Raw genomic sequence first — 26,812 nt, 5'->3', positions numbered from 1 at the left:
ATGGGCATTGCCAAGAAGAGCCTGGCTCCATCCTCTTGGCTCTCACCCTTTACATATTTACAAACATTAATGAGGTCACCCCTTAGTCTCCTCTTCTCCAAGCTAAAGAGACCTAGCTCACTCAGTCTCCATGTAAGGGAGATGTTCCACTCCCTTAATTACTCCTGTGAAATAGATACCACTTTCCTTTTAATGGAGAAGCTTTATTTATCTCTTCAGGACTCATCTTTGAATTAAGTTTTCAATAAGGAATCATTAAATATCCTGTGAAGGTGTTTATGGTTTCTTTATTAAACTACTGGAATACAGTTTTAGCTGGGTGTGGTAGTGTGTTTGTGACTTGACGCTGAACTTAATTACTGATTGTCAGCTACAAAGGAAGAAATAGAGGGAATCTTTAAGAAGCTGTGTGCCTTTTACTGTTGAAAAACAAAACTACTGTACTGCTTGACTCTCTATGAAAATGGTAACTGTTTTGTTAATAACAATAACTCTGTAATTTTTTTCAGTCCTCCCACCCATATAATCACTGTTAATGGCAAGGAGTGTATAAACTTTTCATCTTTTAACTTTCTTGGGCTTTTGGATAATGAAAAGGTTAAGGTGAGTTCTTAAAGTTATTGTATATCTGTGATTTTTCCTCTTTTACTTTAGATGTTATCTTGGCATTAATGTTGGCATAAGAAAGCACAAACTTTGTCAAGGAAGTATACTTTTAAAGCAGCAAGGAAGATTTATAAACCTTGTAATTTTGTCCTATTTGTCTTTTTACTGAAGTTTAAATTGTATTCTAGCATATTATCAAGTTGAATTACTATCTGATGTCCTTAATCATTAGAGTACGATTATGCTTAAACACTTGTCTAAAGTATTTTTTCTGTGAAATTAATTCATAGAATTCATTATGTTATTATACCTTCTGGAAGCAGGACACATTACATGATGCAAGAACTGGCTTGTATATATGTAACTGGCCTGGTACAAAATTATCACTGTGACATATATGGAAGAGTTTGAAGTAGTGTAGAAAGAAGTATTTCTTATAATTCTATTTTTTTGAAGAGTGCAGCCCAGGCATCTCTGAAGAAATATGGTGTTGGCACTTGTGGACCTCGAGGATTCTATGGTACTTTTGGTGAGTAACTTTCTTTGATCTGCCTTTAAAGGTGTTCAGACTAGTTTGGTAAATTAGCCAGAACAGTCCTACATATGACCATCAAATTATTTCTATCTCTGTGAAGAACAGTTGTGCTGTAATTGTTAAAGAGTGATAGCATTTATTGTTTATAGTTTTGTTTCTTACTCATTTTATGTATTTTCTTACTCTTTTTAATGCTGATCTTGCAGGAGAGTTGTGGAGATCATCTGATTTAGTTCTGGCCAACATGGTAGGAAGAAAAAATAAACATACTATTAGAATTTAATCATGCATAGTGAATTTAAATGAATGGTACACTTCTAAGTAGACCACAAGAGGGCAGTCTGATTTCTAGGACAAAGACTGTTAAATATGCCTGATGCCTTAGAATGATGTTTTCCCTTACTGATTATTTTAACGTTGTAATAAAGAAATTTTGTGATGCAAGCATTCTTTTTAAGTAGTAAATCTCAGGTGTTAGTATTTTGAAATACTGACTGCCTTGAAACCAGAAAGTAATACATAAATTCATGCACAGTTGCAAGCTAAAACCGTCTACTCCCAGAGTTGTGAACTTTCCTGCCTCTCCACAGTATATTTGTAATCAAATTTTCATAGTTAGTTTCCTGTAGGCTTGACCTGAATTCAAGACTAACATGAATTTTTCTTGGTTAATCAAGGTAGTCCTTTGTGTTATCAACCAGGTGCTACACGTATTTTGCTTTGTTACCAGTGTGTACGTCAGGATGAAGTTGAGTCTTTGATATCAGTCTTGTAGATTGTTCATTAGCCTAGAATTATAATTCATTTCTCAAGAACTTGATAGTAGCCAATTGATTAATAGAGAGGTTTTAGGAAGTTAGATTCCCACACTGATTATAGTTCAGCAGTGATTTGTTGGAATTCATACAGGTGTGTCACATCACTGGTGAAGAGCTTATTATAGTCACCTATCTGAGACACCGTCTTTTATATATAAAATAATGGAGAACTGGTTTAAAATTTGAGATGAACACCTACTGTTCTCGTTGGATCCCAAACTGGCTTCCCCTGGCATAAAACATTTGAGTATTGCAGGATTATGAATCTCTGATGAGAAATACTTCTTACATCAGTGATGTTGTGTGCCTCAAACTTCACAGTATTTTTGTGCTGTGAGTCATGTTGTGTCCAGAACTATGTAGTTTCCTCTTAATGAGCTATTCAGGATTTGTCACACGGAATTATCCCCTTTGGGACTGATTCTCATATTAGAGATACCTTTGTTTATAAATGTAGATATAATGTTATAATTTATTTTGAGTTCTTCATGCCTTTTTGAAGAGATTTCCTAGATTTAGTGAATACTTACTAAGACATTTTTGCTTTGTACTGCATTGCTGAAAACTGCATCCATGCCTTTAAGTTATCATAAGCTTGAAATAGCATATTCACACATAACAAAATCTTTATGGTTATTTGCTCCATAAAGACAGCTGGGGCATTTGGTGCTAGGTTTTTTACAGGCTATTGTTGATTGCCAGGCAGCCACAATTTCTCTACTGCTGTGAAGATTAACATGGGTTACCTGGTTAAAATGTATAAAAGGGATTTTTGTCTCAGTTCTTCTATTTTTGACTTGCATGCAAGCACATGCTGGGCACTGAACTGGCACTTCATAGCAGTTGTTGACAGTAATAGCTTTATTAATGTTTCAAGGCTTCATAGTTATGTTGAAAGATGTTCTGACATAGATTTATCTGTGCAAAAGTACTGCAGGTAGTGTTTCAAACTTAAGATAATCCAAGTGATGTAACCAGACTAAAGCAAGTTTCAGAGTTCCATCCCCATAACTTTCATAGCGGTTTTCAGCAAACTGTTGTAGCGTTCAATCTTCCCTGCAGCTGGTGCATAGTAGGGAATGTGGAATATCCACTCGAGGCCATGCTCTTTGGCCCAGTTTTTTATGAGATTGTTTTTGAAATGAGTTCCGTTGTCTGACTCAATCCCCTCTGGAGTTCTGTGTCTCCACAGGATTTGTCTTCCCGCACCGAGAATGGTGTTGCGTGCAGTTGCATGAGGAACTGGATGAGTTTCCAGCCATCCAGTGCTTGGCTCTACCATAGTCAGCCCATATTGCTTACCAGACTGAGAATGAGGTAGAGTGATGTAATCAATCTGCCATGCTTCACCATACTTGTACATTAGTCAACATACCACAAGGACTTGGTTCACTTTGCCTGCTTAATAGCAGCACAAATGTCACAATTATGTATGCCCCACGTGATATTGTCCATGGAATTGTCAATTGATCTGTCTCGAGCCCACTGGTAGGTTGCATCTGTGCCTTGATGTCCTGATGCATCGTGAGCCCACCAAGCTGAAAACATCTCACCTTGGTGTTTCCAGTCAAGGGCAAGATCACAGTTTGTATCTACTTGAGAAACCTTTGCAGCTAAATCTGTCTGATGGTTGTGTTGTTGTTCTCAGTAGCTTTACTATCAGGAATGTGAGTGTTGATGTGTCCCACTTACACTGGAATTCTCTCAATGTGAGCAGCAATGTCCTGCCACAGATCAGCAGCCCAAACAGGCTTTCCTCTCCTCTGCCAGCCATTCTTTTTCCAGTCCTTTAGCCAACCCCACAGTGCATTGGCTATCACCCATGAATGAGCGTAGAGATAAAGCTTTGGCCATCTCTCTCATTCAGCTACATCAAGAGCTAGCTGGACAGCCTTTACCTTTGCAGATTGACTGGATTCACCTTCTCCATCTCTTGCCTCTGCAACTAAGCATGTTGGACTCCACACTGCAGACTTCCATCTCTGCTTATTTCCAACAAGACGACAGGAACCGTCTGTGAACAAAGCATATTTCTTTCCATCATCAGAAAGGTCACTGTAAGGAGGAGCTTCCTCAGCATGAATTAGTCTCTCCTCTGGAGGTTTTGTACAGCTAGTGCCTTCTGGCCAATTTGTGGTCGCTTCCACCAGACCAAGCCTTTCAAGATTTCCCATTCAAGCTCTCTGTGTTATCAGAGCCATCCACTTGGACCAGGTGGAGTCCGTGGCATGATATGGTGAATAACCTTTACCTTTGAACATCCAATTCAAAACTGGCAATCTAGGAGATAGAAGAAGCTGTGACTCAGTTCCAATTACTTCAGAAGCAGCTTTTACTCCTTCGTAGGCAGCTAGAATCTCTTTCTCTGTTGGAGTTTAATTTGCCTCTGAGCCTCTGTAGCCTCGACTCCAGAAACCAAGAGGATGTCCATGTGTCTCACCTGCAGCTCTCTGCCACAGGCACCAGGTTGGACCATTGTCACTTGCAGCCATGTACAAAATGTTCTTAATGTCTGGACCAGTTCAGACAGGTCCCAGACCCATTGTTTGGACTACTTCCTGCTTTACCTGGTCAAAGGCTGCTTGTTGCTCGGGACCACACTGAAAACTGTTTCTCTTTCGAGTCACATCATACAGAGGTTTCGCAATCTGACTGTATCCAGGAATGTGCAGTCTCCAAAATCCCACTCTACCCAAGAAACATAGAGTTTCTTGCTTGTTCATGGGATTTGCCATGTTAGAGACTATTTACCACATCCACTGGAATGTATCAGTGACCATCCTGCCACTGTACTCCCAGAAACTGGATCTCTCTGGCAGGTCCTTTCACCTTGTCTCACTTGATGGTGAAACCTGCTTTTAAGAGAATGATTTTTTTACCTTTCTGGAAGACTTCTTCAGCAGTTTTACCCCAGACAATGATGTCATTGATAAACTGGATGTGTTCTGGAGCACCACCTTTCCCCAAAGCATCATGGATCACTGCATGACAAATGGTTGAGCAGTGTTCCACCCCTGGGGCAAACAGTTGAATGTGTACCAGATGCCTCTCCAGGTGAAAGCAAACTGAGGCCTACATTCCTCTGCTATAAGAATAGAGAAGAAAGCATTAGCCATGTCTATGGTAGCATACCATTTGGCCTCCTTGGATTCCAGCTCGTACTGGAGGTCCATCATGTCTGGTACTGCTGCACTCATAGGTGAAGTTACTTCATTCAGAGCATGGAAGTCAGCTGTCGTACCATTCTGCATTTGGCTTTCACACAGGCTGCACTGGAATGTTGAAAGGTAAATGAGTTCTGCTGATGACATTCTGACCTTCCAGTTGACAAATCAAGTTGTGAATGGGCACCAAAGAGTCACGTCTGGTTTTGTATTGTCTGTGATACACAGTTTGAGAAGCAACCGGCAGTTTTACTTCCTCTATCACATGTTGTCCCACAATTGCAGATTCATCTGAAAGTCCAGGTCTGATCGACAACCTCAATTTTCCTCCTTCAATTTCTACAGATGCTATTTCAAAAGCCCTTTTGTAACCCTTAGGGTCTTTGAAACACCCTTCTCTTAGAAAGTCAGTTCCCAAAATACAAGGTGCATCTGGTCCTGTTACAATAGTGTATTTCTTCCACTCTTTTCCAGTTAAATGTATGTCAACCTGCAGCTTAGCTAACTTTTGAGATCCACCTGTGATTCCCAAAATAGTTACAGACTCTGTCCCTTGATAATTGGATGGCATTATGGTGCACTGAGCTCCTATGTCAACCAGGGCCCTATACTTGTGAAATTTTGAAGTGCCAGGCCACTGAATGTATACATCCCAATACATTCTGTTATCTCCATTATCCCTTTCCTCCCCCTGTCAGGTAGCAGGGCACCCCTAATTACAGGGATTACATCTTCATGTACAGTTGACACAGCTCCTAGTGTTAGTGTCAGAGTCACTGTTGGAGAAATTAGAGTTGTTCTGGGAAATTGAGGTAGTGACAGCTACCCTTCTGGTATTGTTACCTTGGGCTCTGCCACTCTGCAGTAATCTCCTGAAAAGAGCAGAATTGGATTGACCATCCCACCTCTTTATGTTTTCACCAAACTGATCATGCAGGGTTATCCAAATGCTCCCATGGGATTGCCACTGTTGTCTATTTTGGATTGGCCAGCTTTGAACTGGCCTTCTAGGAAGATGTCTATTTCTAACAGCTGAAACCTGTATCCATTTGGAACAGCAAGAAGCGAGTTCATCCCCTTTCACCAGTTTGGATGTGGAGCTTTTAAATTGCTCCTTCAGCTCTTTCATGCAATTCTGCATCTCTCCAGTCAGAGTTTCAATGGCTAAGACCAAAGAAATGAGTGTGAGGCTATCCTCCAATTGCCTCATTTGGTCAGTAAAATAACCAACAGTAGGAGGTGCTCTATCATAGTTTTTGCCACAATTCTGCTTGCCGAAATAGTAGCGTAATTAGGAGGAGCAAGTTTGATGAGTTTTTTGGCAAGACCTGTTCTCCCAGGAATTTCATCAGGGTTCAGTGTATCATGATTTCCATAAATTATTTTTCTCACAGCAAACTCTCTCAAACACTTGATTTGCTCATCTGTTGTAGTCCACTTCTTTGGGTTCCATGGTAAATCAGCTGTGGATGAATACTGCATCAGCACAGCCAATAGAAGGCATGCCCACAGAGAAACTTTATAGGCAGTTGCCTGTATGCTTGTCAATCTCATAGCCTTTTGCCAAGGCTCCAAGCTGTTTTGCTGACTTGTCACCTGCTATTAAAGCAGGAGCACCTGTATCATAGTATCTTCCCAACCAGCTTGTTATTGGTTCAGTGTCTCCTCTGAAGTAATCTTTTATTACATGCCTGATTTCCTGTCTGGGTGCATCCTTATCTCTATTATCATTCTCATCCTGATCTTCCTCATCCTGCTGTCTCCCAGGATTCCCTGTTAAAAGCCTCTGTTGGATCACCTGTATCTCAGAAGCACCTCCCTTCATTCCTCATGTCCTAAAATCCTCACCTTATTTGGCATCTCCATCATCTATCTCTAAGACAAACTTTCTTTTCCTCCTCATCACTATCACCTTGGTCACTACCACCTTTCATGGCTTTCAGGGCTTGACTTCTTGTCTGCATTTGAGGAGGAATATCAAAGGAGTCATCTAAGACTTGTTTGTCTTTGCCTTTGCCTTACATGGAGGAGAAGTTGGAACTTGATCATCAGGATCCTTTTCCACAGCAGCAACCATCTTTACTGGTGCCCTTGTACTGCTTGGAGATTAACAGCTGGACTGGCAGAAGCAGAGGAGGCTGGCACAGAAACAGCGTTACTGGGTGCTCTTTGGGACCCTGCTGCCGCTGCTGGAGGACTCGCTTCCATTCCAGCCGCTGCGGGCGGAAGTCCCTCTGCCGCCTTAGCCCCGGTAATGGCCGCTGCCTGTGGCCCTGCCTGCGCCGCAGCCATTGCTGCCGCTGGCACCGGGTCTGTCGGCAAACGGTATACCTTCTCCGAACCGCATTTAACACAGCGCAGTTCTTCCGCCACGTTGCTACGAGAGGTTTTACCGTATGGATGATTACTCACGGCAGCGCTCACCGCTGCCATTTATGGCTGGGTAGGGGCTGCTGGCGAAATTCCCTCGACCACCGCCTTTACAGGCGCAGCTGGACTTGCCGCTCTTTGCACAGGGGTTCCAGGCACAGCCGGGCTTTCCACGGCTGCTGTGTGAGATAATAGCTTGCCCCCCTTTGCTGTTTTGTTTTTTTGCCGGCGCTGCCTGCGCTGCTGGGGGTTTATCTTGTTGCCTTGTATCAGGTGCCAGAGATACCCATATTACCTCTTTATTCCATATTTTTGGATCAGCGGGAAATGGGGCATCTAGGCACTTGCTTTCCCTTTCTAAAAGCATAGCGGCAAGGCGGTTTTTTCGCACGCTGCTTCTGTCTTCTCTCCCTTCCCGCATTGTGATCCGAGCATGTTTCTTTGTTAACTCTTAGCTCCCTACCGCTGTCTGCAGGAAAGGTAGACGCTTGCCTAGTTTGAGCTTTCTCTCTCCACAAAACTCTAGCCAGCCCTAAAGTAGCAACAAACCCCAGAAGATTCAGGCACAGAAGACAAGCCACTGTAGGATTCAAATCACTTGAACAACTCAGTTATGGGGACTGTAAATGCCAAAAACTCGGGTGGAATGTGTACTGAAAAGTTACCATGTTTCACATGAGTGACAAGACAAGTGACAACACCCCCAAACATTGCCTTCGCCGAGTTCCACAGCTTCATTTTGGCTTTCTTAATCTGTACACTAATCAATCAATTGACCAACGCCCCACATATGGATAAGCACCTATTAATCGTAATGTGGTGGGTTGAAAATTCCCCCAACATTAAATTGGCAGACTAGCTCAGTTGGAAGCAAATGAAGCTGTATTTACAAGCAAAACTACAATATACAATGAAATGCAATATACAAGATATACAATATTTTCATATAGGTATTTACAATTTATAAACAGTACAAGAACCCCCCTGCACAAAACCAGGGGGGCTAATAGTAGCTTCCTCACTCCCTGCCCCCTTCCCTGTACCACCCTGTACACAAGGGACAAGAGAAAGCAGAGAGTTGTTTGTACTTAGCCACAACAAAGAACACAGCCGTAGTCAGCAAGGCCAGGAAAAGCACCAGCCAGAGCAGAGGAAGCAAAAAGAGAGGCAGTTTACTGATCTAACTTTTTATGTCTGTTATCTGTCCAATGGGATTATTTGGAACTTATCAGTCTTTTTCTTCTTACCATTGGCAAAATTAACTAGGCTTGTAAAATTATTTTTAACACAGATCATATTATATTCCTTAGCTCAATATTGCTGACAGTACTTCTTCCACACAGTTTTCACCTAGCCCTTGCTCAGCATAGTGGTGATTGTTGCTGAATAAAGCTCTGAGAGAAGCGTGTGAGTTATCATTTTTAACTGTCATAGTCTCATCATCTTTTCCATTTCCTTAGATAAAAGATGTAGATGGTCTTTTACCCAAACAAAATGTTTTTCCCCATTGTGTATGAATATCTGGACATTCAAAGTTTAGTCCTTGTTTCCTCTTAATTTTTTACTCAGTACTGACATAGCCTCAAGATCATTTTTGGCTGAATGTTGTGTATAGTGCATGTTTTTTGTTTTGTTTGGGGGCTGGGTTTTTTTGTTGTTGGTTTGGATTTTTGGTGGGGGGGGGTGTTTGTGTGTTTGGGTTATTTGTTGTTTTTTGTTTGGTTGGTTGTTTTGTGGGGTTGGTTTGTTGCTTTTTGGTGGGTTTTGGTTTTTGGTGCTTGGTGCAAAAAAAATACATATCTTGGGGTTTTTGTTCAGTAATTGAATCAAAGTTCATCTGTCTTGTTTTGAAGACTGAAGATTGTTTCATTGGTACTGAAGTCCATGTATCAATAATAATAATTTTTAAAAAACCCAAATCTTTTGAGAAAAAGCTACTTAAAATCTCTATCAGAAAGCGATTGGATAAATACAAGCAGTATCTTTCCTTGCAGAGACTTAGGAGAACAAAAGCTGTTCTAGGTTTCTCTGAATGTTTGTTATATCTATGATGGTTCAGTGTGATAGATAGCAAAAGAAAACTTACAAATAGTGAGTTGTTTTTCCCCCCCCCATCTTAAACCAGTGGAAGACAAAATAAAAGAATTCCTATACATTGATTTTTCTTTTTGATGTTCAAGTGAACATTAGGAAAGGATTGTTGAAGATCTATGGATTGTAGTCTGTGGATATAATCACTGTTGGTTGTTTAGAAGGCTGTTGTTTGAAGACATATCTCTTTTTTTTATTGTATAAATACACAAATCAGGTGGATATGCCCTTCTGGGAAGAGGTTATGCTAAGATACTTGTTCAGTATGACAAAGTTAAGATTTTTACAGACACCTTTTTCCCTACACTGTTGCTACCTGGATTAGAACTAGCAACACTGACATAAGCTGTTGAAGAATCTGTGTTTTTAACTGATGTTGCCTCATTTGGTTTTCATTTCAATGAACTTCCTATAACTGCAAAAAGGTAATGTTTGGTCAGTGGTATCTTTTAAGTCACACAGTAAGAACCTCTGTTTGCTCTTTAATCTTGTTTATTTCCAGACTATAAAAGTCCTAATAGTCTTCAGTTTGCTAACAGAAGCAAGTAGAGACAAGAAAGTTATGCAAACAAAATGGAAGTTCATATGATACAGGTTATTTTCTTAGGCAGAACAGCAGAATACTTAACCCTGTTGTCACTTTTCTGCAGCAGCAGCCCACTCACCATGAGATACTATCCTTCTTAATCTGATTTAGTGGCGTTTCTAATGTGGATCACTTCGACATAACTGTTGAGTAATCAAAGGTTGAATAATCTCAGCCGTGGAGATTCAGTTGGCTGAAGTGTGTTCAGGAGATTGTATGTGACTGCAGCTTTGCAAGGAGTTTTCTGTTACAGTGACAGCCGTGGTATATGCGGTGAAAGCATCAGCTTGGAAGAACTGACAGTCTGCCGACAGGACCTCACAATTGCTATAATTAAATAGATATTTGTTATCTGACTGTAGTAACTCTGCTCCCAAGTCACAGTCCAGGAACACAGCATTGTTCACTTGCAGTCTAATCAGAAGTCGATTTTAATTCCTCTTGCATAAGAATATGAGAGAGCTGCATTATATAAATGTTTTCAGATTTGTCAAGCTTCTGTTAATACTGGGTTACTTGTCAGTTTGAGTCTGGACTGGTTGCAACCAGGTTTTGCTGGAAGTTATTTGTTGTAATTTTCTCCTACAAATAGACATTCTGTTTGCTTCAATTAGATGATAAAAGCAATGATAGACTGTTTACTTGTTTTCATGTCAGAAAGACTGAAATATCTTGAATTTTTCTTTAAAATAGATGTGCATTTGGAATTAGAAGAACGACTAGCAAAATTCATGAGGACTGAGGAAGCGATTATATACTCATATGGATTTGCAACAATTGCTAGTGCTATTCCTGCATATTCGAAAAGAGGGGACATTGTGTTTGTGTGAGTGTTGTTTCTTACTTTGGAAATAACAGCGTTTTTCCTGTGTTGGTTTTGGTTTTTTTTTAAATGACTGGTAATGATACTAAGTTAATAATTTAGAAAACAGTGCTGGTTTTGATCAAGTATTTTGTTGTACAAAACTCAATTATCTTTTCTTTGCCAGGTACTCCAACGCAAATCAGTTACTGCTTTTAGCACTCAGCTGAAAAAAATCCTAGCAATAAACAATGCCAAACAATCAACCAAAGTCATGCATGCAAGAGCATAACAGTAGTCTAATACATTGTTTTCTTAAGACCACATACAGTCCTATTTGGGGTTTTTTCCTATTTAATATTGGCTTTTCACTTTTCTTGCAGGACAGTAGTTCTCATGCATATTTGCAATAGATTAGATGAATAAATAGTGTTCTGTATTAAAGTAACACAAGAGGAGCTATGTAGGGTCACATTGCATATTCAGCAAGCCTAGTATCAGGTCCCAGAGTATCCAGTCATAATCTGTCTCAGCCAAAGAGAAGGGTTTGGATTTAGTAGTTTGATGCACTTTTCTCAAGCTTTCCTATTCTTTCAGTACCATTGTAAATCTTTAATATGCTCAGTACTTCTGTGGCATGTAATTGCACAGTTTAACTTGGGACACTGTATGCAAAAGTATGAAGAAATGCCTTATGAAGAAATAACACCCTCGAATTATGATTGATGCATTAGATTTTGTTTTTCTTAGACTGAACTGATGCATCTTCTCCACGAGGGGAGTGTGTGGGTAGCCATGTGGGGCTTAGTGGCCTGCTGAGGTTGAGTTACAACACGCTGTTAGCTTTGTATTTGTCTGTCAAAATCTTTCTTTGGTAATCTCTTTTCTACATGTAGTGCTTATAGCCTGTTTGACTTCTTTTACAGAAGTGTCCTCATGACTTTGAACATGGGTTTTTTGCATGCTTTGCATGTGCAAAAAAATTAATTTAGTTGCCATTCTTAAAAGATTGCATTACTTAAACAGCTATGAGGCTGGCTTTTCCAACAGTGGATGGTGCTTTGAACACAGATGATAATTTCCCAAGGATATTAAAGACAGCTTTGAGTAGTTGGAGAACCACTATAAATGTTACATCCACATTTTGCCGCAAGACCCAGAGGAAATGGAGTGAGAGATTTCTGGGATGATTACCATGGGATTATACCTGGTCCATGGAATGCTGTGCTCAAATAAACTGTCATATACTAAAAAGGGACTGGTGTACACTTGAAAAACTGTTGGGTTGCTTTCAGTGGCTATAGTGCATAGGAGAGTTGCAAAACTTGGAAAAGAAGTTTTCATAATGTAAATAAAATAATATAGTACTTTAATAAATGTGGTCTTAACTACACCTAAATGCAGATATCTTCTCAAAAGAGCATTCCTAATAGCCAGCTTTCTTCGAATATTGTGAAACCAAGTGCAAATCTTGAAGGTCTTGCTGTATTTACAGAGATGAAGCTGCCTGCTTTGCTATTCAGAAGGGATTACAAGCATCTCGTAGCAACATAAAGTTATTTAAGCATAATGATATGGCTGACCTTGAACGACTATTGAAAGAACAAGAAACTGAAGATCAAAAGGTACCATACCTTTGAAGTAATTATACTCTTTTGTTCCACCTCCCCCATATTTATATACAGAGTTGTGTAATTGAATGTAATGCTTTTAGGCAGTTATTTGGTTTTCATAAATGTCTGGGCAGTTAATATTACTTATGTCAGTAAGATGATTTTATTTTTAAAAGAATATTTATTTACTTTCATTTGTTTACCTAACCACTAGAATCAAGCTCACAGGCATTAATACTTGGGCAGATAACAGAAGTGTGAGACTATATTATTTTTTTAAAATGTCATTGCAGAGCTTCTTTTAAGGCTTCTAGAAATTTGTATAATTGTATTTGCCTAATTATACCATGTAACTATCCATTCAATTGCCACACCATAAAAGCAACATAAGCCTTTAATTTTTGGAATCAACATGATTGTCTCTCACTCTTCTTCTCCCTCCCCCTCCCCTTCTTAGATTCTTTCCCTATCTTGCATTAAACTCTAAAAATATTCTCTCTTGGAAAATTTGGATTAGCTTGATGGCATACTTATCATACTGATAGCCCTACAAAAGGACACCCAAAAGCATCTACTAAAATCAGCATCAGCAAGTACAGATAACTTGGTTAAATTAATTTTTAAAAGAATTGGCTGAAGAGCTATCACCATTATGTGGCTCTTTCACAGAATGCTGGACAACTACAGACAATTGGAAGAAAGCTGGGTTTATGATAACACATAGAAAAAGTACGATAGATAAACTGCCTGATTTTAAGCCAGTCATCTTAACATCAGTCTAAATCAGTAAGGGATCTGAGTAACAGCAAATTCGTAGCAAATATACTAGTTACCAGCTAGTTAATATACCTGCATGGAAAATACATTTTGTCAAATAATCTTCACCTGAGTTTTTCGATGCAGTTGAAGGCTCGTGATGCAATTTGTTTAACATACATTGCAGAATGCTTTGGTTTAGCTACATGGTTAAAGTTTGTTAATGTAATTATCTGATGTGACCAAAGCTGCTGGCCAACCACGTTATACAGACCATGTGTGCATAACTAGGGCATACTGACTAGCAAGGGGTAGATCTTAGCGCTAGAGTTAGTTCAACTTGTTGAGGGACTGTGCCCAGTTTTGGTGACTACCGCTCAGCAAAGTTACAGTTCTTGTCAAAAAATTTAGAGAAATTTGAAAGTTAAGTAGTGTGACTTAGTATTCCTGATCAGAATATGCCAGTAAGGTTTAAAGTAAATATCATAGGAAAGGCATTTTAAAACAAGAAGACTCGAATTATACTGTTGAAGTTTAAACAGAAACCAGTGCAGCATATTCTTATGGTCTGTATTGTCTAAAGATCAGACAAGGAGGTTGTAACTGGAATGTTACAAATACCTTGGGACTGTGTTATGTAAGTACAGTACTTGTGAGATGTCTGTGCTGCACTGAGAATCCTAGTCCATAAACCACTTGCTGAAAAGCTGAGAGTAATGATTAGTGTAATAGAATCCAAGAGTCCTAGTACTCTTCCTGTAGTTGTATTGTTTGCATTTTATTCATGAAATTGAGATGGATTGGTTATGATTTTATGCAAAACTAGGCATCTTAAATCTTCCATAGGAGTTAAAAGCTTTAAAACCATGACAAAATAAAAAGTAATCCAGAGACATTTCAGCTTTTGTTACAAATGTTAAATACTGTACAAACTACAGCAAAAGCCTACTTGAAAGAGAAACATTCTCTTCCTCCCCATTACTGTCCTTTTCTAAAAAAAAAAAATCAGATGTTTGGTTACAATTGATGCAAACTGAAACCATGTCTTTCTCTGAAGAATCCTCGCAAGGCTCGTGTAACTCGAAGGTTTATTGTAGTGGAAGGATTGTATATGAACACAGGAGATGTTTGCCCTCTTCCAGAATTGGTGAGTGGTTAAATATAAATATATATAAATGTATATATGAAATATAGTCTTATATTGAAATATATATGAATATAGTCTTGAAATATATATGAAATATAGTCTTACACGACGGAGTATTTGTGTAGGTTTTTACAGTATCTTTAATGACAGAACACAACTCTAAAGCTAACAATGTTGCAGTATTCAGAACACTATACTTGTCTGTCTTTACCTTATCTCCCCCACCCATTTTGTTACTAAGTTCTGAAGGGCTGGGCTTGAGTTGTGCTTTATATAATTTGCCTCATTTTCTAGATAAAATTGAAGTATAAATACAAAGTTAGAATATTTTTGGAGGAGAGCCTTTCCTTTGGAGTTCTAGGAGAACATGGAAGAGGAATTACTGAACACTTTGGAATAAATGTAAGTGCTTTTTTGGTGAGTTTTGTTGTGAACAAGAGGCTTATACAGAAAGAAATCGCACAACTGATTTCTATACCAGTGGGCACTAACAATGTTTATTAGTGTGCAATTGAATTCTAAACATACTGTTCTTTGTCAGTCTTAGATCATTCAGGTCTTGGAATTTATCTTTCATGTGCTTAACTTGAAATAATTTTACTTTTTATATCTTCCTCACTAAAAATAACTTCTACAATGGATAATTTTATCAGGGGGGTTTTTTGACACTCAAACCAGTATTTTCCAGCCACATATATTTAAATGTCATGCTTACATGGAAATATTTTTGAGATAAGGCTAAGTTAGAAGAATCTTCAGTGCATAACCAGCTTACTTTACTACAATGTCTTTGACCCCAGTGGGGGAAAATAGTGTAAAATGTTTGGTGTGGTGTTTATTCAGCTGAGGAATATTTTGGAAATTGAAAACTGCTATCCTTGCTGTTGTTTGTAACCATGGCCACCTGAGTTCGGAAGGAAGAAGTGTTCTTTTGGTTGCCAATGTCTGAGCATGGAATATCTCTTACTACATCCTGACAGTATCTGAATTCAGATTGGAAGTGAAATAGCAACTTCAGAGAATTCATTTTTTCTTCTCCTATCTCCCATTGTTTTTACTTTGTGTCTCAATATGAAATGTGAAAAATAGGAGATGAATGTTAAGCAACTTTAGAAATGGATGCTGCTGTGATGCTTTACCAAGTACACAGTGGTTAATTGGCATCTGTGTTAAATTCAGTTACAAATTTAGTCTCTCAGTTTGTCTGCTCATAATAGGAATTTGTGGCAGTAGTCAATATGCATTACAGAGTCTGGCAAAAAGTATTTGTAACTAACAAGTGAGATAGGACAATTGTCTCTAAAGTTCAGTCTCTGATTTAAATAGGCTTATGCTCAGTTTTAATCACATTTGAACTCCTACTGACTGCAGCCAGACGACTTGCATTCTTAAAGAACGCTGTCATATTGTGGTTGGAGGAGTTGTCACCAGCATCTATATAATGTTTTTTCTGTTTGTGATCTTCATGTTTCAGTGTCTGGAAAAAGAATAATCCTAGGTAGATTATCTGCAGATCCATAAATGACAATTTCAATGGTCTTGCTTTAAATAGTAATTAAAATGAAGCTACAATTGGAAATATGTGATAAAATCAGTGGGTGTTTTGTGATATTCATGATAATAGGAAACAAGTTATATTTTTCATAGATTTATTTTATAAATAATCTTCAAAAACATCTCTTAACAACTTGTTAATTTAACTGGCAGATTGATGATATAGATCTTATTAGTGCGAACATGGAAAATTCACTGGCTTCTATTGGAGGATTTTGCTGTGGAAGATCTTTTATTATTGACCATCAGGTAAGCCAGGAATCATTTTTATTTGGTGTGGTAGAATTTGTAACTTAGAAGTTAGAGTTAGTTATTAATACTTACTAATTATTCAACAGTTAATTCCAGCAGAAACTGTCTGATTCTGTGAATTATTGTAGATGAACTGGAGACATTTAAGTCCTTCCATGAACCAATAACTGTGGAGAAAAGATTGTTTAAATATGTCTGAATTAACTTTTAACATTGTCTATATGTGTATAAACAAGTGACTTTTTTATTATTTATGTTTTTTAATTTACTTTTTCCCCCACAGCGATTATCTGGTCAAGGCTACTGTTTTTCTGCATCCTTACCTCCTTTGTTAGCTGCTGCTGCTATTGAGGCTCTGAATATTATGGAAGATAATCCAGGTACTTAATTCAGGAAAATAATTTTTTCCAGCCTTTCTTTACCCAAAACAAATAACTCACCCTTATCCCTTATTTAATTCCTCACCCTTTTATTCTTTAAGTCCTCTTTCTTTTTCAGTTAATTTCACATGTTTTTTCACATGATTTTTTTCTTCATATAATTTCCCATCCTGCTTTATTTCTTCAATGTTTCCTCCCCTTCTTCCAGCTGAAATGGGTAAGTTGGCTGAGGTTAGGAGAGACAGTTTTCACTAGGTTAATATTGTGCTTTACAGACTAGTGATATGCTTCTTTGACAACAAAGTCCTTCAGGACAAATGGAGGAAGGTAAAGTGAACAAGAAACAAATGGAAATATATTTCCTCAGGAGTGCACAACCTATTCCATTCCACTTGCACTACTGACACTACTGAATTATTTTTTTCTTCTCCAATTATGAATCCAGGCAGAATCTCGGGAAAGATCATGGTGCAAATACCTGCAATTTTGATCGAGCCTTTGGATATAGCTAGCAGGCAGGAGTTTCTGCTCTAGGAGTCAGAGAATTGTCCATTTGTCTAGAATCTAAGATTGGGGTTTTTTGTTGGGTTGTTTTTTGGGGGGAGATGGGATGGAGGAGGTATGAGGCATATGAGAAAAACAAAATTGGCCAAATCTGTGTGTATTTGTTTTCAACCTTGGTTAGCATCAGCAGATAGGAGGACATCTACAGAGAGATACTGTAATTATTTTCTCACAAATAAATGTATCCTATAAGGTATCCCAAACCTGGTCCTCTGATGTTAAACAAATGCAAGAAAAGTTAGAGGACTATTAGCTGTAGTGGAGGGTCAGCATTTACTGAGGATGGGGAAAAAACAAGATTTGCTGATACAGAAGTCAGAGTTTTAAGAATCTGCAGTGAGTTGGTGAAGGGATTAAGGAGTAGAGTCTGCATGGCAGTAGGTATTTAATGGACAAAAATTGGACCTGCCATTTCAGTCCTGTTATCAAGTGTTTGTGTCATCCTTTCCATATGATCATCAATCACTGCAGCTGAAGTAATGAGAGAAAGGAATGTTACACATTTGTCAGGTCTTAAAAGCCTGTCATTTCCTGTCAAAAATAGGAATTGGGAACATTATGAAGAGTGAAGAGACTTAGTACTTCAGTAGATCGATATATCTTAATTTTCTTTCCGCATCTTGGGTTTTTTTTAAGTCTTAAACTTAGAGAAATGTAAAGTAGAAACAGGATATCTAAGCCTCTTCTTTTTTCTTTTTTTCTTGTGGGTGTGTGATGTGTTTTTGTTTGTTTGTGTTTGGGATTTTTTGTTTGTCTTTTTGTTGTTGTGTGTGTAGATATTTTTCAGACTCTCCGGGCTAAATGTGAACGAATTCACAAAGCTTTACAGGGGTGAGTGTTTTGTGGATTTTTAAACTGTTGTTGATTTGACCATGCCTTTATAATGACAACTTTAAAGAAAGATCCATGCTGAAATCTGTTTCTGGTTTTACTGTGGCTTAAACTGAGACGTGTACACTGCATTATGTATTAAAGGAAGAAACTCATCCTTTTCTAACTTATGTTATGCTACTAAAAATAATCCCGAGTTTTAAAAGTCCCTTTACAAGTACTGAAATGAGATTATCCCTTTAATACTAGTAAGGATGTTTGCAAGCCCTTACCCTAAGTCTCTGTGAGAGTGTGATGGCTTTCAGTGGCAGTGGCACAAAGCCTTGATAAGTATTTTGGAAAAAAAAGTCTGCGTGAAAGAATTTGGGGCATAGATTGGCAGATACTTTCAGGCAACTCCATGCACCTTCCACACAATGCCCTTTTAATATTGTTCTTACATATGACTATTAAATAGTGATAGAAGTAGTCATTCATCTGGAGGCACATAGAAAATTGCTAGAATTTATCTGAAAAATCAGGATTCTGCTTAAAATTTCCTAGCACTGTCATGTTTTAAAAGATACTATAATGAGTAATTGCTGTTTTTCTGACAGGTTTTAATACTAAAATAGTATTAAATATAATAGAAATTACTGTGACTAATCAGTGACTACTTAATGTGCAGAATACATATGTTAGCTGGTATTCTACAATTATTTTCCTTTAACAAGTTTCTGTTACATTTTACAGAAGTAAATAACATCCAAATGCACACATTCTATAATGCATGATTAATTACACTAGCTGATTTTGTTGGGGGTTTTTTTGGTAGTATTAGTCGTGTAATTATTCATTGTGATCTGCTTGTTATTTCAAATAAGGTGTTTCCTGCTCAGCCTGTATTTTATGTCAGAACTTTAGCTACATTCAGCTTCTTTAAATAACCTTACTATGGAATAATCCTTGTCTTCTTCAGGTGTGCTCTGTCTCAGCACAGATTTAAAATACGTAGGCTTTCAGCTTAAAGACACCCAGATGGTTCTACACTTGAAATTAAAGTTTTAGAGTAACTTGGAAACTGTTAGCATCAATTCTTTGCTAGTAATACAATGTTATGATTGAGATAAAAAGTCGTTGAATCTTAGTTTGGCAGAGGCTTCAGAAAAACATAGTTAATACTTCACATGAAAGTTAATTGCCATTGGATGACCATAGATTAACCTTCTACAAATAGATGGGTAAGACAATTCTATAGTTCTGTTTATTACACTATGAGTAACAGAAAAAAAGTTAAGAATATAATCAATTTTAAAACTTAGGAGCAGTCTCCTTGAGTAAGTCTATAGCAAATACAAAGCATGTTTGTTGTTCAGGCTAAGACTCAGTTTGAATGGAAGTGATACAAAGCTCACTTCCTAGTTAATTACTTCATGGAGGGGGCAGTTTATGATTGTGTATTTCAATTAAAGAATTATGTCTGGTTTATAACTATAAGTTAATGCTGTGTCTCTAAACAAAATCTAACTGTTTGAGTAGCTTATCTTAGACTGTTCTCCAGCAGATAAATTTAAATTACAGAGCAACTTTATCTGCCATCTTGTCTCATCGCCTTATCTTTAGGACACTTTTTATAAGTAAGGTCACTCTTCAGGGACATATGTTACACCTCTGTACTGTTTATTGTCTTTCTACTTTGTAGCTGGACCTCGAACTGCTTTTCCTTGTCCTTTGTTATCAGACATCGTATCCCTGATAGTTACATGTGAATGCAGTGTGTGTGCTTGCTTACTAAATAAATCCTGTTTGGTTAGTTTGCTAACCAAGGTGGACAATGCCTGGATGTTGGCAGTTTTGTGGATTAAGAAGACTATCAGTTTGATTTGTCTTTCTAAAATGGACTGCAAATCTAAGTAGCATTGTAGAAAAAATGCAAGATGCTTTCCATGATAGAGTATATGTTTATTTTTTCAAGGTTATCATTGATTCAGTGTTTATGGAGAGCAAATTCTCTTCTAGGTTTCAGTTCTGGTGTTTATGGATTTAGCATCTCTTCTGCCCTGATTGGGTCTTGAACTTTGCAAAAAAGGCAAACTTACTTGAAAATGAGGGTATAAACCTATAGTATATGAGGCAAGCTGAATCATCCAATCAAATTCTAGGAACCTGACTAACAACTGCCCCTAAGTACAGATATGGAAGCAATTCTAGTAATAGAACTAGTTTTAGAGGGACTCCTGACTAAGTGACAGATGGTGATGTAAAGATTTTCTCCAGGAAATAATCTAAAACCAGAACTCTTGCAAAAAAAAAAAAACCCAAAACATTTTGTTTCTTTTTATCACATAAGCAGTTAAAAAGACTTATTTAGTTGGAACTAGGGGATCCTTGAGATCCCTTCCAACACTAAAAATTCTATGATTCTATGATTTATTTACATAATATAGACTCCAAAGACTTGATTTTAGCTAGCTGTGTTTATCAGTAATGTACAGGGCAAATGTTAACATTTCTCCAAAGTCTTACTAAGAATCCTTTTGTGGAAAGGATTATTGTTACACAAACTTGCTGTAACTACAGTTTCTAAACTCCGTAGGAAAGATATTCATTGATAAGTTTGGTCGTCTTTACCCATTGCGAGCTGCAACGTACATGTATTTTGTCTGCATTAGTATTAGTGAAGTGAAATACCTCTCTATCCTCACTTGCTACCTAGAAAGGGGAAATGCTATTTGGAACTTCCAACATGAAGTAGGATATGCATTAAAGGCTTTTTATTTGTTTTAGGATTTCAGGCTTGAAAGTAGTGGGAGAATCTTTTTCTCCAGCATTGCACCTACAGCTGAAAGAGAGCTGTGGATCTCGAGAAGATGATGTGAAGTTACTTAAAAGAGTTGTAGATTATGTAAGTGTCCCCATAACAATTAAAATACAATGTCACCTTTGAATATGAATAATGGATGCTCATATGGGCATACAGGTAGAAACTCAGTTTCTTTGCTGACTGTAAGGCTATATTAAAGAATATCTTCTAACTTTTTTGCTACAGTATGTTTAGGTCTGTAGCACTGGGTAAAAATATGTATTAGATCTTTTACTTCAGGAAACAACTACTTTCTATTATGTATTACATAACTCAAATTTGCGTACAAAATAGTTGGTTAGAAAACTTCTTTTATATTTATAAGAATAAAGGCAACTGTTTGAACAATTCTGGTGGTGTATTTTAAGCATTTGAGGTTTAGCTTTCTGTATTTTTGCTTGTTTGAGTCCACAAACTTGCTTTTATGTGTGAAGTCTCATATTTTGTATGTAGTATTTCTTTCCATCTTCAATATACATTGGTTTGCTTTCTCCTCGTGAAGGTTGATGAAGTTTAATATTTCAGGCAGAGGTAAAAAAGACTACAGAATAAATAGAAACTCTAAATGGCAATTTCCTTGAAAATATGTTTAAATCTGACTAAACAGCCTACTTAATACTGAGTTTTTGTCTGATTACTTGGAGATGAAAGCCAAAGAAGGCGCTTCCTAACCTGTTCTATGTGTCTATGCTGTATTAATATGACAGATGATTTTGCACAACATCCATTTGGCAAAGAACAGTTATCCTAACACCAGACTCATGAAAGTTAGTTACATATACTTGATGATAAAAAAGCTAGGCCATCAGAAATTTCCAGATTGACATATGCTGTATTTTCTTTATTTGTAGTGCATGAACAGTGGTATTGCGTTAACTCAGGCTCGCTATCTGGAGAAAGAAGAAAAATGTCTTCCTCCACCCAGGTTAGCAGAAAGTTAATACATTATTTGTTTTTTATTTACTGTGGTTCTCTATCTCTTTTCATAGTTCAGTAAACTGGAGTTAATACTTTGCCCTGTAAAAATAGGAAAGACTCAAGTTTTAGATATATTTTCAGTGACTGTTACAGGGTGCTGATTGCTGGAACTAACTGTGTTAAAACTACCTAAATCTCACTGATCAGCATGTTGCCTGGTACCAAGCTCATTTCCATAAGCTGCACAGCTGCAGGTCAAAAAGATTATAATAAATTTCTGTGGTGTATATAGTGGGGGGGAAAGGTATTCTGACCATTTTTTTTTTAAGTCATGTCTTGATTCTGGTTGAATTGAATTCATAATAATTTCCCTAAGACTAGTGATTTTAAATTAGTACCAAAAAAGTCTAAAGCAGAAGGCAAGGTGTAAAATTTACCATCTATGTTCTTGTTTTCTTTTTCTAGTATTCGAGTAGTGATAACAGTGGAACAAACAGAAGAAGAACTGGACAAAGCTGCATCACTTCTGAAGGAAGCTGCACAGTCTGTATTGAATTAGACTGGTATTTTGCATTTGTCTTTCTCCAAATTATCAGGATAAATGTTCCACACTGTATAGTGACATCGCTTCAGATATTCAAGTTCTTCCACTGATGGCATTGAAACTGAGTAACAAGTTTATTCCAGAATGGTTTAAATGCAGTGAGGGGAAGAATGGTGAATTCTGGAACTGCTTAATGACAAGGTGTACTTGCAACTCAGACTCTACCATTTACAAGAATTCCTTTAAATTGCATTGAGAACACTTTCATGGGCTGCACCTTAACGTTTTAAGTTTACCTCTTCAAACACTGAAACATTTTCAAAAACTTACAGGAACATTCCGTTTTCCCTAAAAACGCCTAAAATATATCATTTTCTCTGCATGTTCTCAGAATATAGGAACTCAAAATAAATGTCAAGGAATTACACCTCAAATGAAGATAGTGCCAAAAAGGAGAGAATAACCCATTAAGGAAGAATTTTGTGTTATGTTACATTTATTATTGGCTTAAAGAAGGAATTTAAATTCTATTTTGTTGCAACTTTCTCTAACCATTTTTGGAAGCTAGTTTTTAAGACTGCCTGGTCAGAGAATTCAGTATCTAAGTGGTAAACTCATATTAAATATTATTTTGCTTCCTATATTTCTTATGCATACTTGATATAATGGGTAAGGTTTCTCATATTATTAACTTTAAAACATCTGAACAGAAACATGAATTTTGAAACTGCTGTGATTACATTACAGTATGTTCAGTCAGGGGGGGCTTAGCACCAGTCTTGAAGAGGAGTCATAAGCCATGTGAAGGGTGAACCAAAGTTTTGAAACAGCAGCTAACTTCACTCAGACTACTCTGAAGCACTAAAATTGTGTGTGCTAAGTTTTCTCTCTAAACTGTGATACATTAGAGGGGAAGATTCAGAGATAGCTAATAAGAGTTTAGATTATATAAATACTACTGAAACACAAATCAATATGTGCATATAAAATCCCCGTGTCATTGGATATATGGAGGTTATGCTGCCAGGATTTTCAGTAAGCACAGATGGACATTACACAGACAAACACATTACACCAATCAGAGGAAACTGGTAAGGAAGGACAACAGTAAGCTGTACCTTTTTATAAAATAAAACTGTATCTATGTGTTTCAGGATTTTACTTTGATAATGTCTGTTTAAAATTATTATACGCTTTGTGGTATGTTATCTGGGTTGTTTGTACTTATGTGTCATTTTGGTTTCTGCTACACGGACTACAGGACTGTTTTTTGAGAAACATCATTGTTTAAATAAAAAATTAATGAGGTTTGATTCGGATTTTTATTTATTATTAGATTTTTTTTATAGCATGATCAGCGATGTTCTGTTGAATATTCTGCATCATAGAATTGTTTTGGAAAAGACCATTAGAGTCCAAGCTTTATCTAACTCTACCAAATCTGGTGCTAAACCATGTCCCTTAGTACCAGATGTGGTGAGTATAGTCTATATTGCCTCCTTCAGTTCATAGTCACTATCTGCTCTGGCATTCAAAACTCCTCACCTGCATACATTCAGATAAAGTTGTGTTGGGGCACTTTTGTGATTGTTGCTTGACTGTGAGAAATAGTCAAACCATTCTGTGCAATTGTAGACAAATCTTTACCCAAGTGTGAAAAAGTTTCACTAACATATGTTTTTCTCTGTGAGTAAAAAGCTTGTGAGAAGCCAAAGAATGAACAGCAATGGAGGAAGTACACTGATGCCCATTTCACAGGCTGCAGCCAAAGTATAGAACAATCAACCTTCTCAAGACCATCAGAAATTGGGGAAGAAAAAAAAATTAAAACTTACCACTATACTTTAAGCTTGAGAGCTGGTTTTAGCTTGATAATTGAAATACAAATATTCAAGTAAACTTAAACCTTAGAAGAGAAGCTGGGAAAAAATGAGATATTTGGATTCTAATGCAGTGTAATTAATAGTTTTTGAGTTCAGGGTAAACTTGTGACAGTAAGCAGATCACCAATTAGTGTTGAAATAACATAGGTTGCAAATCTTTATTTAATTCCTGCATCTTGTTTTAGGTTGTCTGCAAATGGGGGGGGAACTTTTTGTTGCACTGAGGGAACCAGCACAAATTTTTAGATATATAGGTTTATTTTGTTGGATTTGGGGCTTTAAAAATGAAGTGATAACACCTGAGTTCTTAGTAAGCAAATTGGAACCTCTGGCAGTTTCAAGGCTGTGACAAAGTGGTTCTGATGAACAGAAGTTTAGTATGTTGCTGAGAGATGGTGTCACGTTGACAAGCGCATAACCAACATTAAAATTGATAAAACTGCCTTTGTCCGTTTTTGGTTTTTTACAAGTGTATAGAGAAGAAGCATTTAGGTCACACCGAAGTGAACATCCTATGGCTGATAGCTGGTGAAGTCCTGTTAAGTGTTCTACTGACAGGTTATGTACATGGTCTCTGTGGAATGCTGTTGGTGGAGAGAGATATCCCTGGTTAGTTCAAGTACTTCTGGCCCTCTTCACTTTGGCTTTTTCGATAACTGACATCACAAGCAGATGAAGGGAAGGGTAACTCGTGGGAGAAAATGTTGATTGGGGTTAGAGGGACAGCAGGTGATTCTAGTTAAACTTTTGACATTAAAAATTCAGAAGCCTGTTAAGATGCTTGAGTTCTCAGTAGTTTAGGCTGATATATATATATATATGAACAGTTCAGTTGCTTTATGGTTACTTTTGCTTGAGGTGATAATTCTTTCATCCATTCCTTCAAATGTGGGAGTCTTAGCAAATAAATAGAATATTGGGAGGATATATCCTTAGGCAGGATACTGGGAGGTGAGTCAAGCATATAAGAGCTTTACCCCAAACTTCAAACTTTCTATTGAAAATAAATATTTGGGTTCTTAATTAGTCTAATTTATGTCTTTTTTTCCTGCCGAGTATTTGGAACAGTTTTGGCGAAGTGGGAGCGTCAGGATAATAAACTTTATCAAAAATCAATGTTAATTATTTTTTTTTTTCCCTACTCGAGACCAGTAGGCTGGGAGTTGAGGAGGAATGCGTTGTAACTGTAGTAAGGTGGCCATTTATCGAAATTGCCCTGATGAAAGCAATTGCTTGTAGTATCTGGGAACTGGGATGGGCTGGAAAGAATTTGTAGTTGGAAGGTCTTCTGGCTTGAAGAAATCATGTCTACGTGACCTGTATTCTTTTTAAACAGACATATTTTCCCTGAATATTCTTTTTAAACGTTTTTGTTATTTCTGTAGGTTCATTGTTTTTTATAGAAAACCTACAAATTCCTTTTCTTTTTATTACAGTAATAATCCTTTCTGGATAGGAGGTGAAATGCATAAGGAGAGTGTTAAGAAAGAGAGAGGTATGGTTGAATAACTTTGATTTTTGAAGAAATTTAACTCACTTTTGAAATATGATCCTGTTCACTGCACAGAATAGTGTACTGTCTCCTTTCTGTCACTCCATCTGGACTTCATTATTTTAAACAGGGTTGTGGAGTGTTGGCAGTCACTGATTCTATGAAGTTGCTACCACAAATATCTCTCATCTTAAGATGACTCAAGAAATGTACATGAGCTGTTAGTACTCCTTAAAAGAAATATTTACAACTAACACAAAGCACTTGTATGTTAAACTGTTTCAGTGTCCTAATAAAAGGAAATGTCTGGATAACATTTCTTCTTGTGTTTTCATGGAGTTTTGGCAATTTTCATAAGATAACGAATTTACTCTGTCTTGCTGTTAATGGATTTTTCGGGGTTTAGTTTCCTACCTAGCATGTGCTAGGTCACTGCAAAATAGAAGTTGTAGAAGTCACATAAATAATCATTCCTCTGAGCTGCAGATCGCTGCAAGAATCTGTCAGGGAAGGAGAGTTCTCTGTGTGACCAGTTTCTAATACTTAAGTAGTGGATAGTTAAGGAAAACTGCTGTTGGAAACTGAACACTGGGCCGGATACAGTTTTGCTGTGACTCAGCATAGAATTTCCGATATATCGGCAAACTCTTGAGTCCAAATGAAATATGCCCAACTTTAAAAGACATTTACAGAGGAAATACGGCATAGTGTATGGGTAAGAGTTCTCTTATCTACCCCTGCTACATCTCTCTATTTACCTCTGTTACCCCTGTTGCCACATGCTCTTTGCATAACAGCCGATTTTCCACCAGGGGATTCAGTGTTGGCTGCAAACAATAAGTATTTGGGTCAGAAGAAAGACTTCAGTGGAACTGGAAATGTATAATCCATGGTTAATTTAAATTTGATTCAGGCCAAAAATTACTAGTGGAGATGTGATCATCCCACACCACTTGACAGTTTCTCAGACTGTGCTTAGAGCACTGCATCCACTTCTGATCCTCACAATTCCAGAAAGACAAGGACAGACTGCAAGGAGACCAAAAGAGGGCCAAAAAGATGAG

At 37.4% G+C, this 26,812-nt stretch overlaps 1 protein-coding gene across 1 annotated transcript in view; it reads left to right on the top strand.

Moving 5' to 3' along the window:
* The window catches only part of SPTLC1 (serine palmitoyltransferase long chain base subunit 1), a 38,969-nt gene extending 15,288 nt beyond the window's left edge, over window positions 1–23,681 (top strand). Inside the window, exons 4-15 of the mRNA XM_009901478.2 lie at window positions 510–603; window positions 1,063–1,135; window positions 10,864–10,996; window positions 12,468–12,597; window positions 14,399–14,488; window positions 14,783–14,890; window positions 16,196–16,291; window positions 16,578–16,674; window positions 18,015–18,069; window positions 20,836–20,953; window positions 21,763–21,836; window positions 22,295–23,681. Of these exons, the coding sequence (XP_009899780.1) occupies window positions 510–603; window positions 1,063–1,135; window positions 10,864–10,996; window positions 12,468–12,597; window positions 14,399–14,488; window positions 14,783–14,890; window positions 16,196–16,291; window positions 16,578–16,674; window positions 18,015–18,069; window positions 20,836–20,953; window positions 21,763–21,836; window positions 22,295–22,388 (1,162 nt within the window). The 3' untranslated portion in view covers window positions 22,389–23,681. The remainder of the gene's footprint in view (window positions 1–509; window positions 604–1,062; window positions 1,136–10,863; window positions 10,997–12,467; window positions 12,598–14,398; window positions 14,489–14,782; window positions 14,891–16,195; window positions 16,292–16,577; window positions 16,675–18,014; window positions 18,070–20,835; window positions 20,954–21,762; window positions 21,837–22,294) is intronic.
* Window positions 23,682–26,812: the final 3,131 nt, after the last annotated feature.

Source organism: Dryobates pubescens, chromosome Z (assembly GCF_014839835.1).
Source record: "Dryobates pubescens isolate bDryPub1 chromosome Z, bDryPub1.pri, whole genome shotgun sequence".
In the NCBI taxonomy this organism is placed as follows: Eukaryota; Metazoa; Chordata; class Aves; order Piciformes; family Picidae; genus Dryobates; species Dryobates pubescens.
This window is presented reverse-complemented; position numbering and strand designations above follow the sequence as displayed.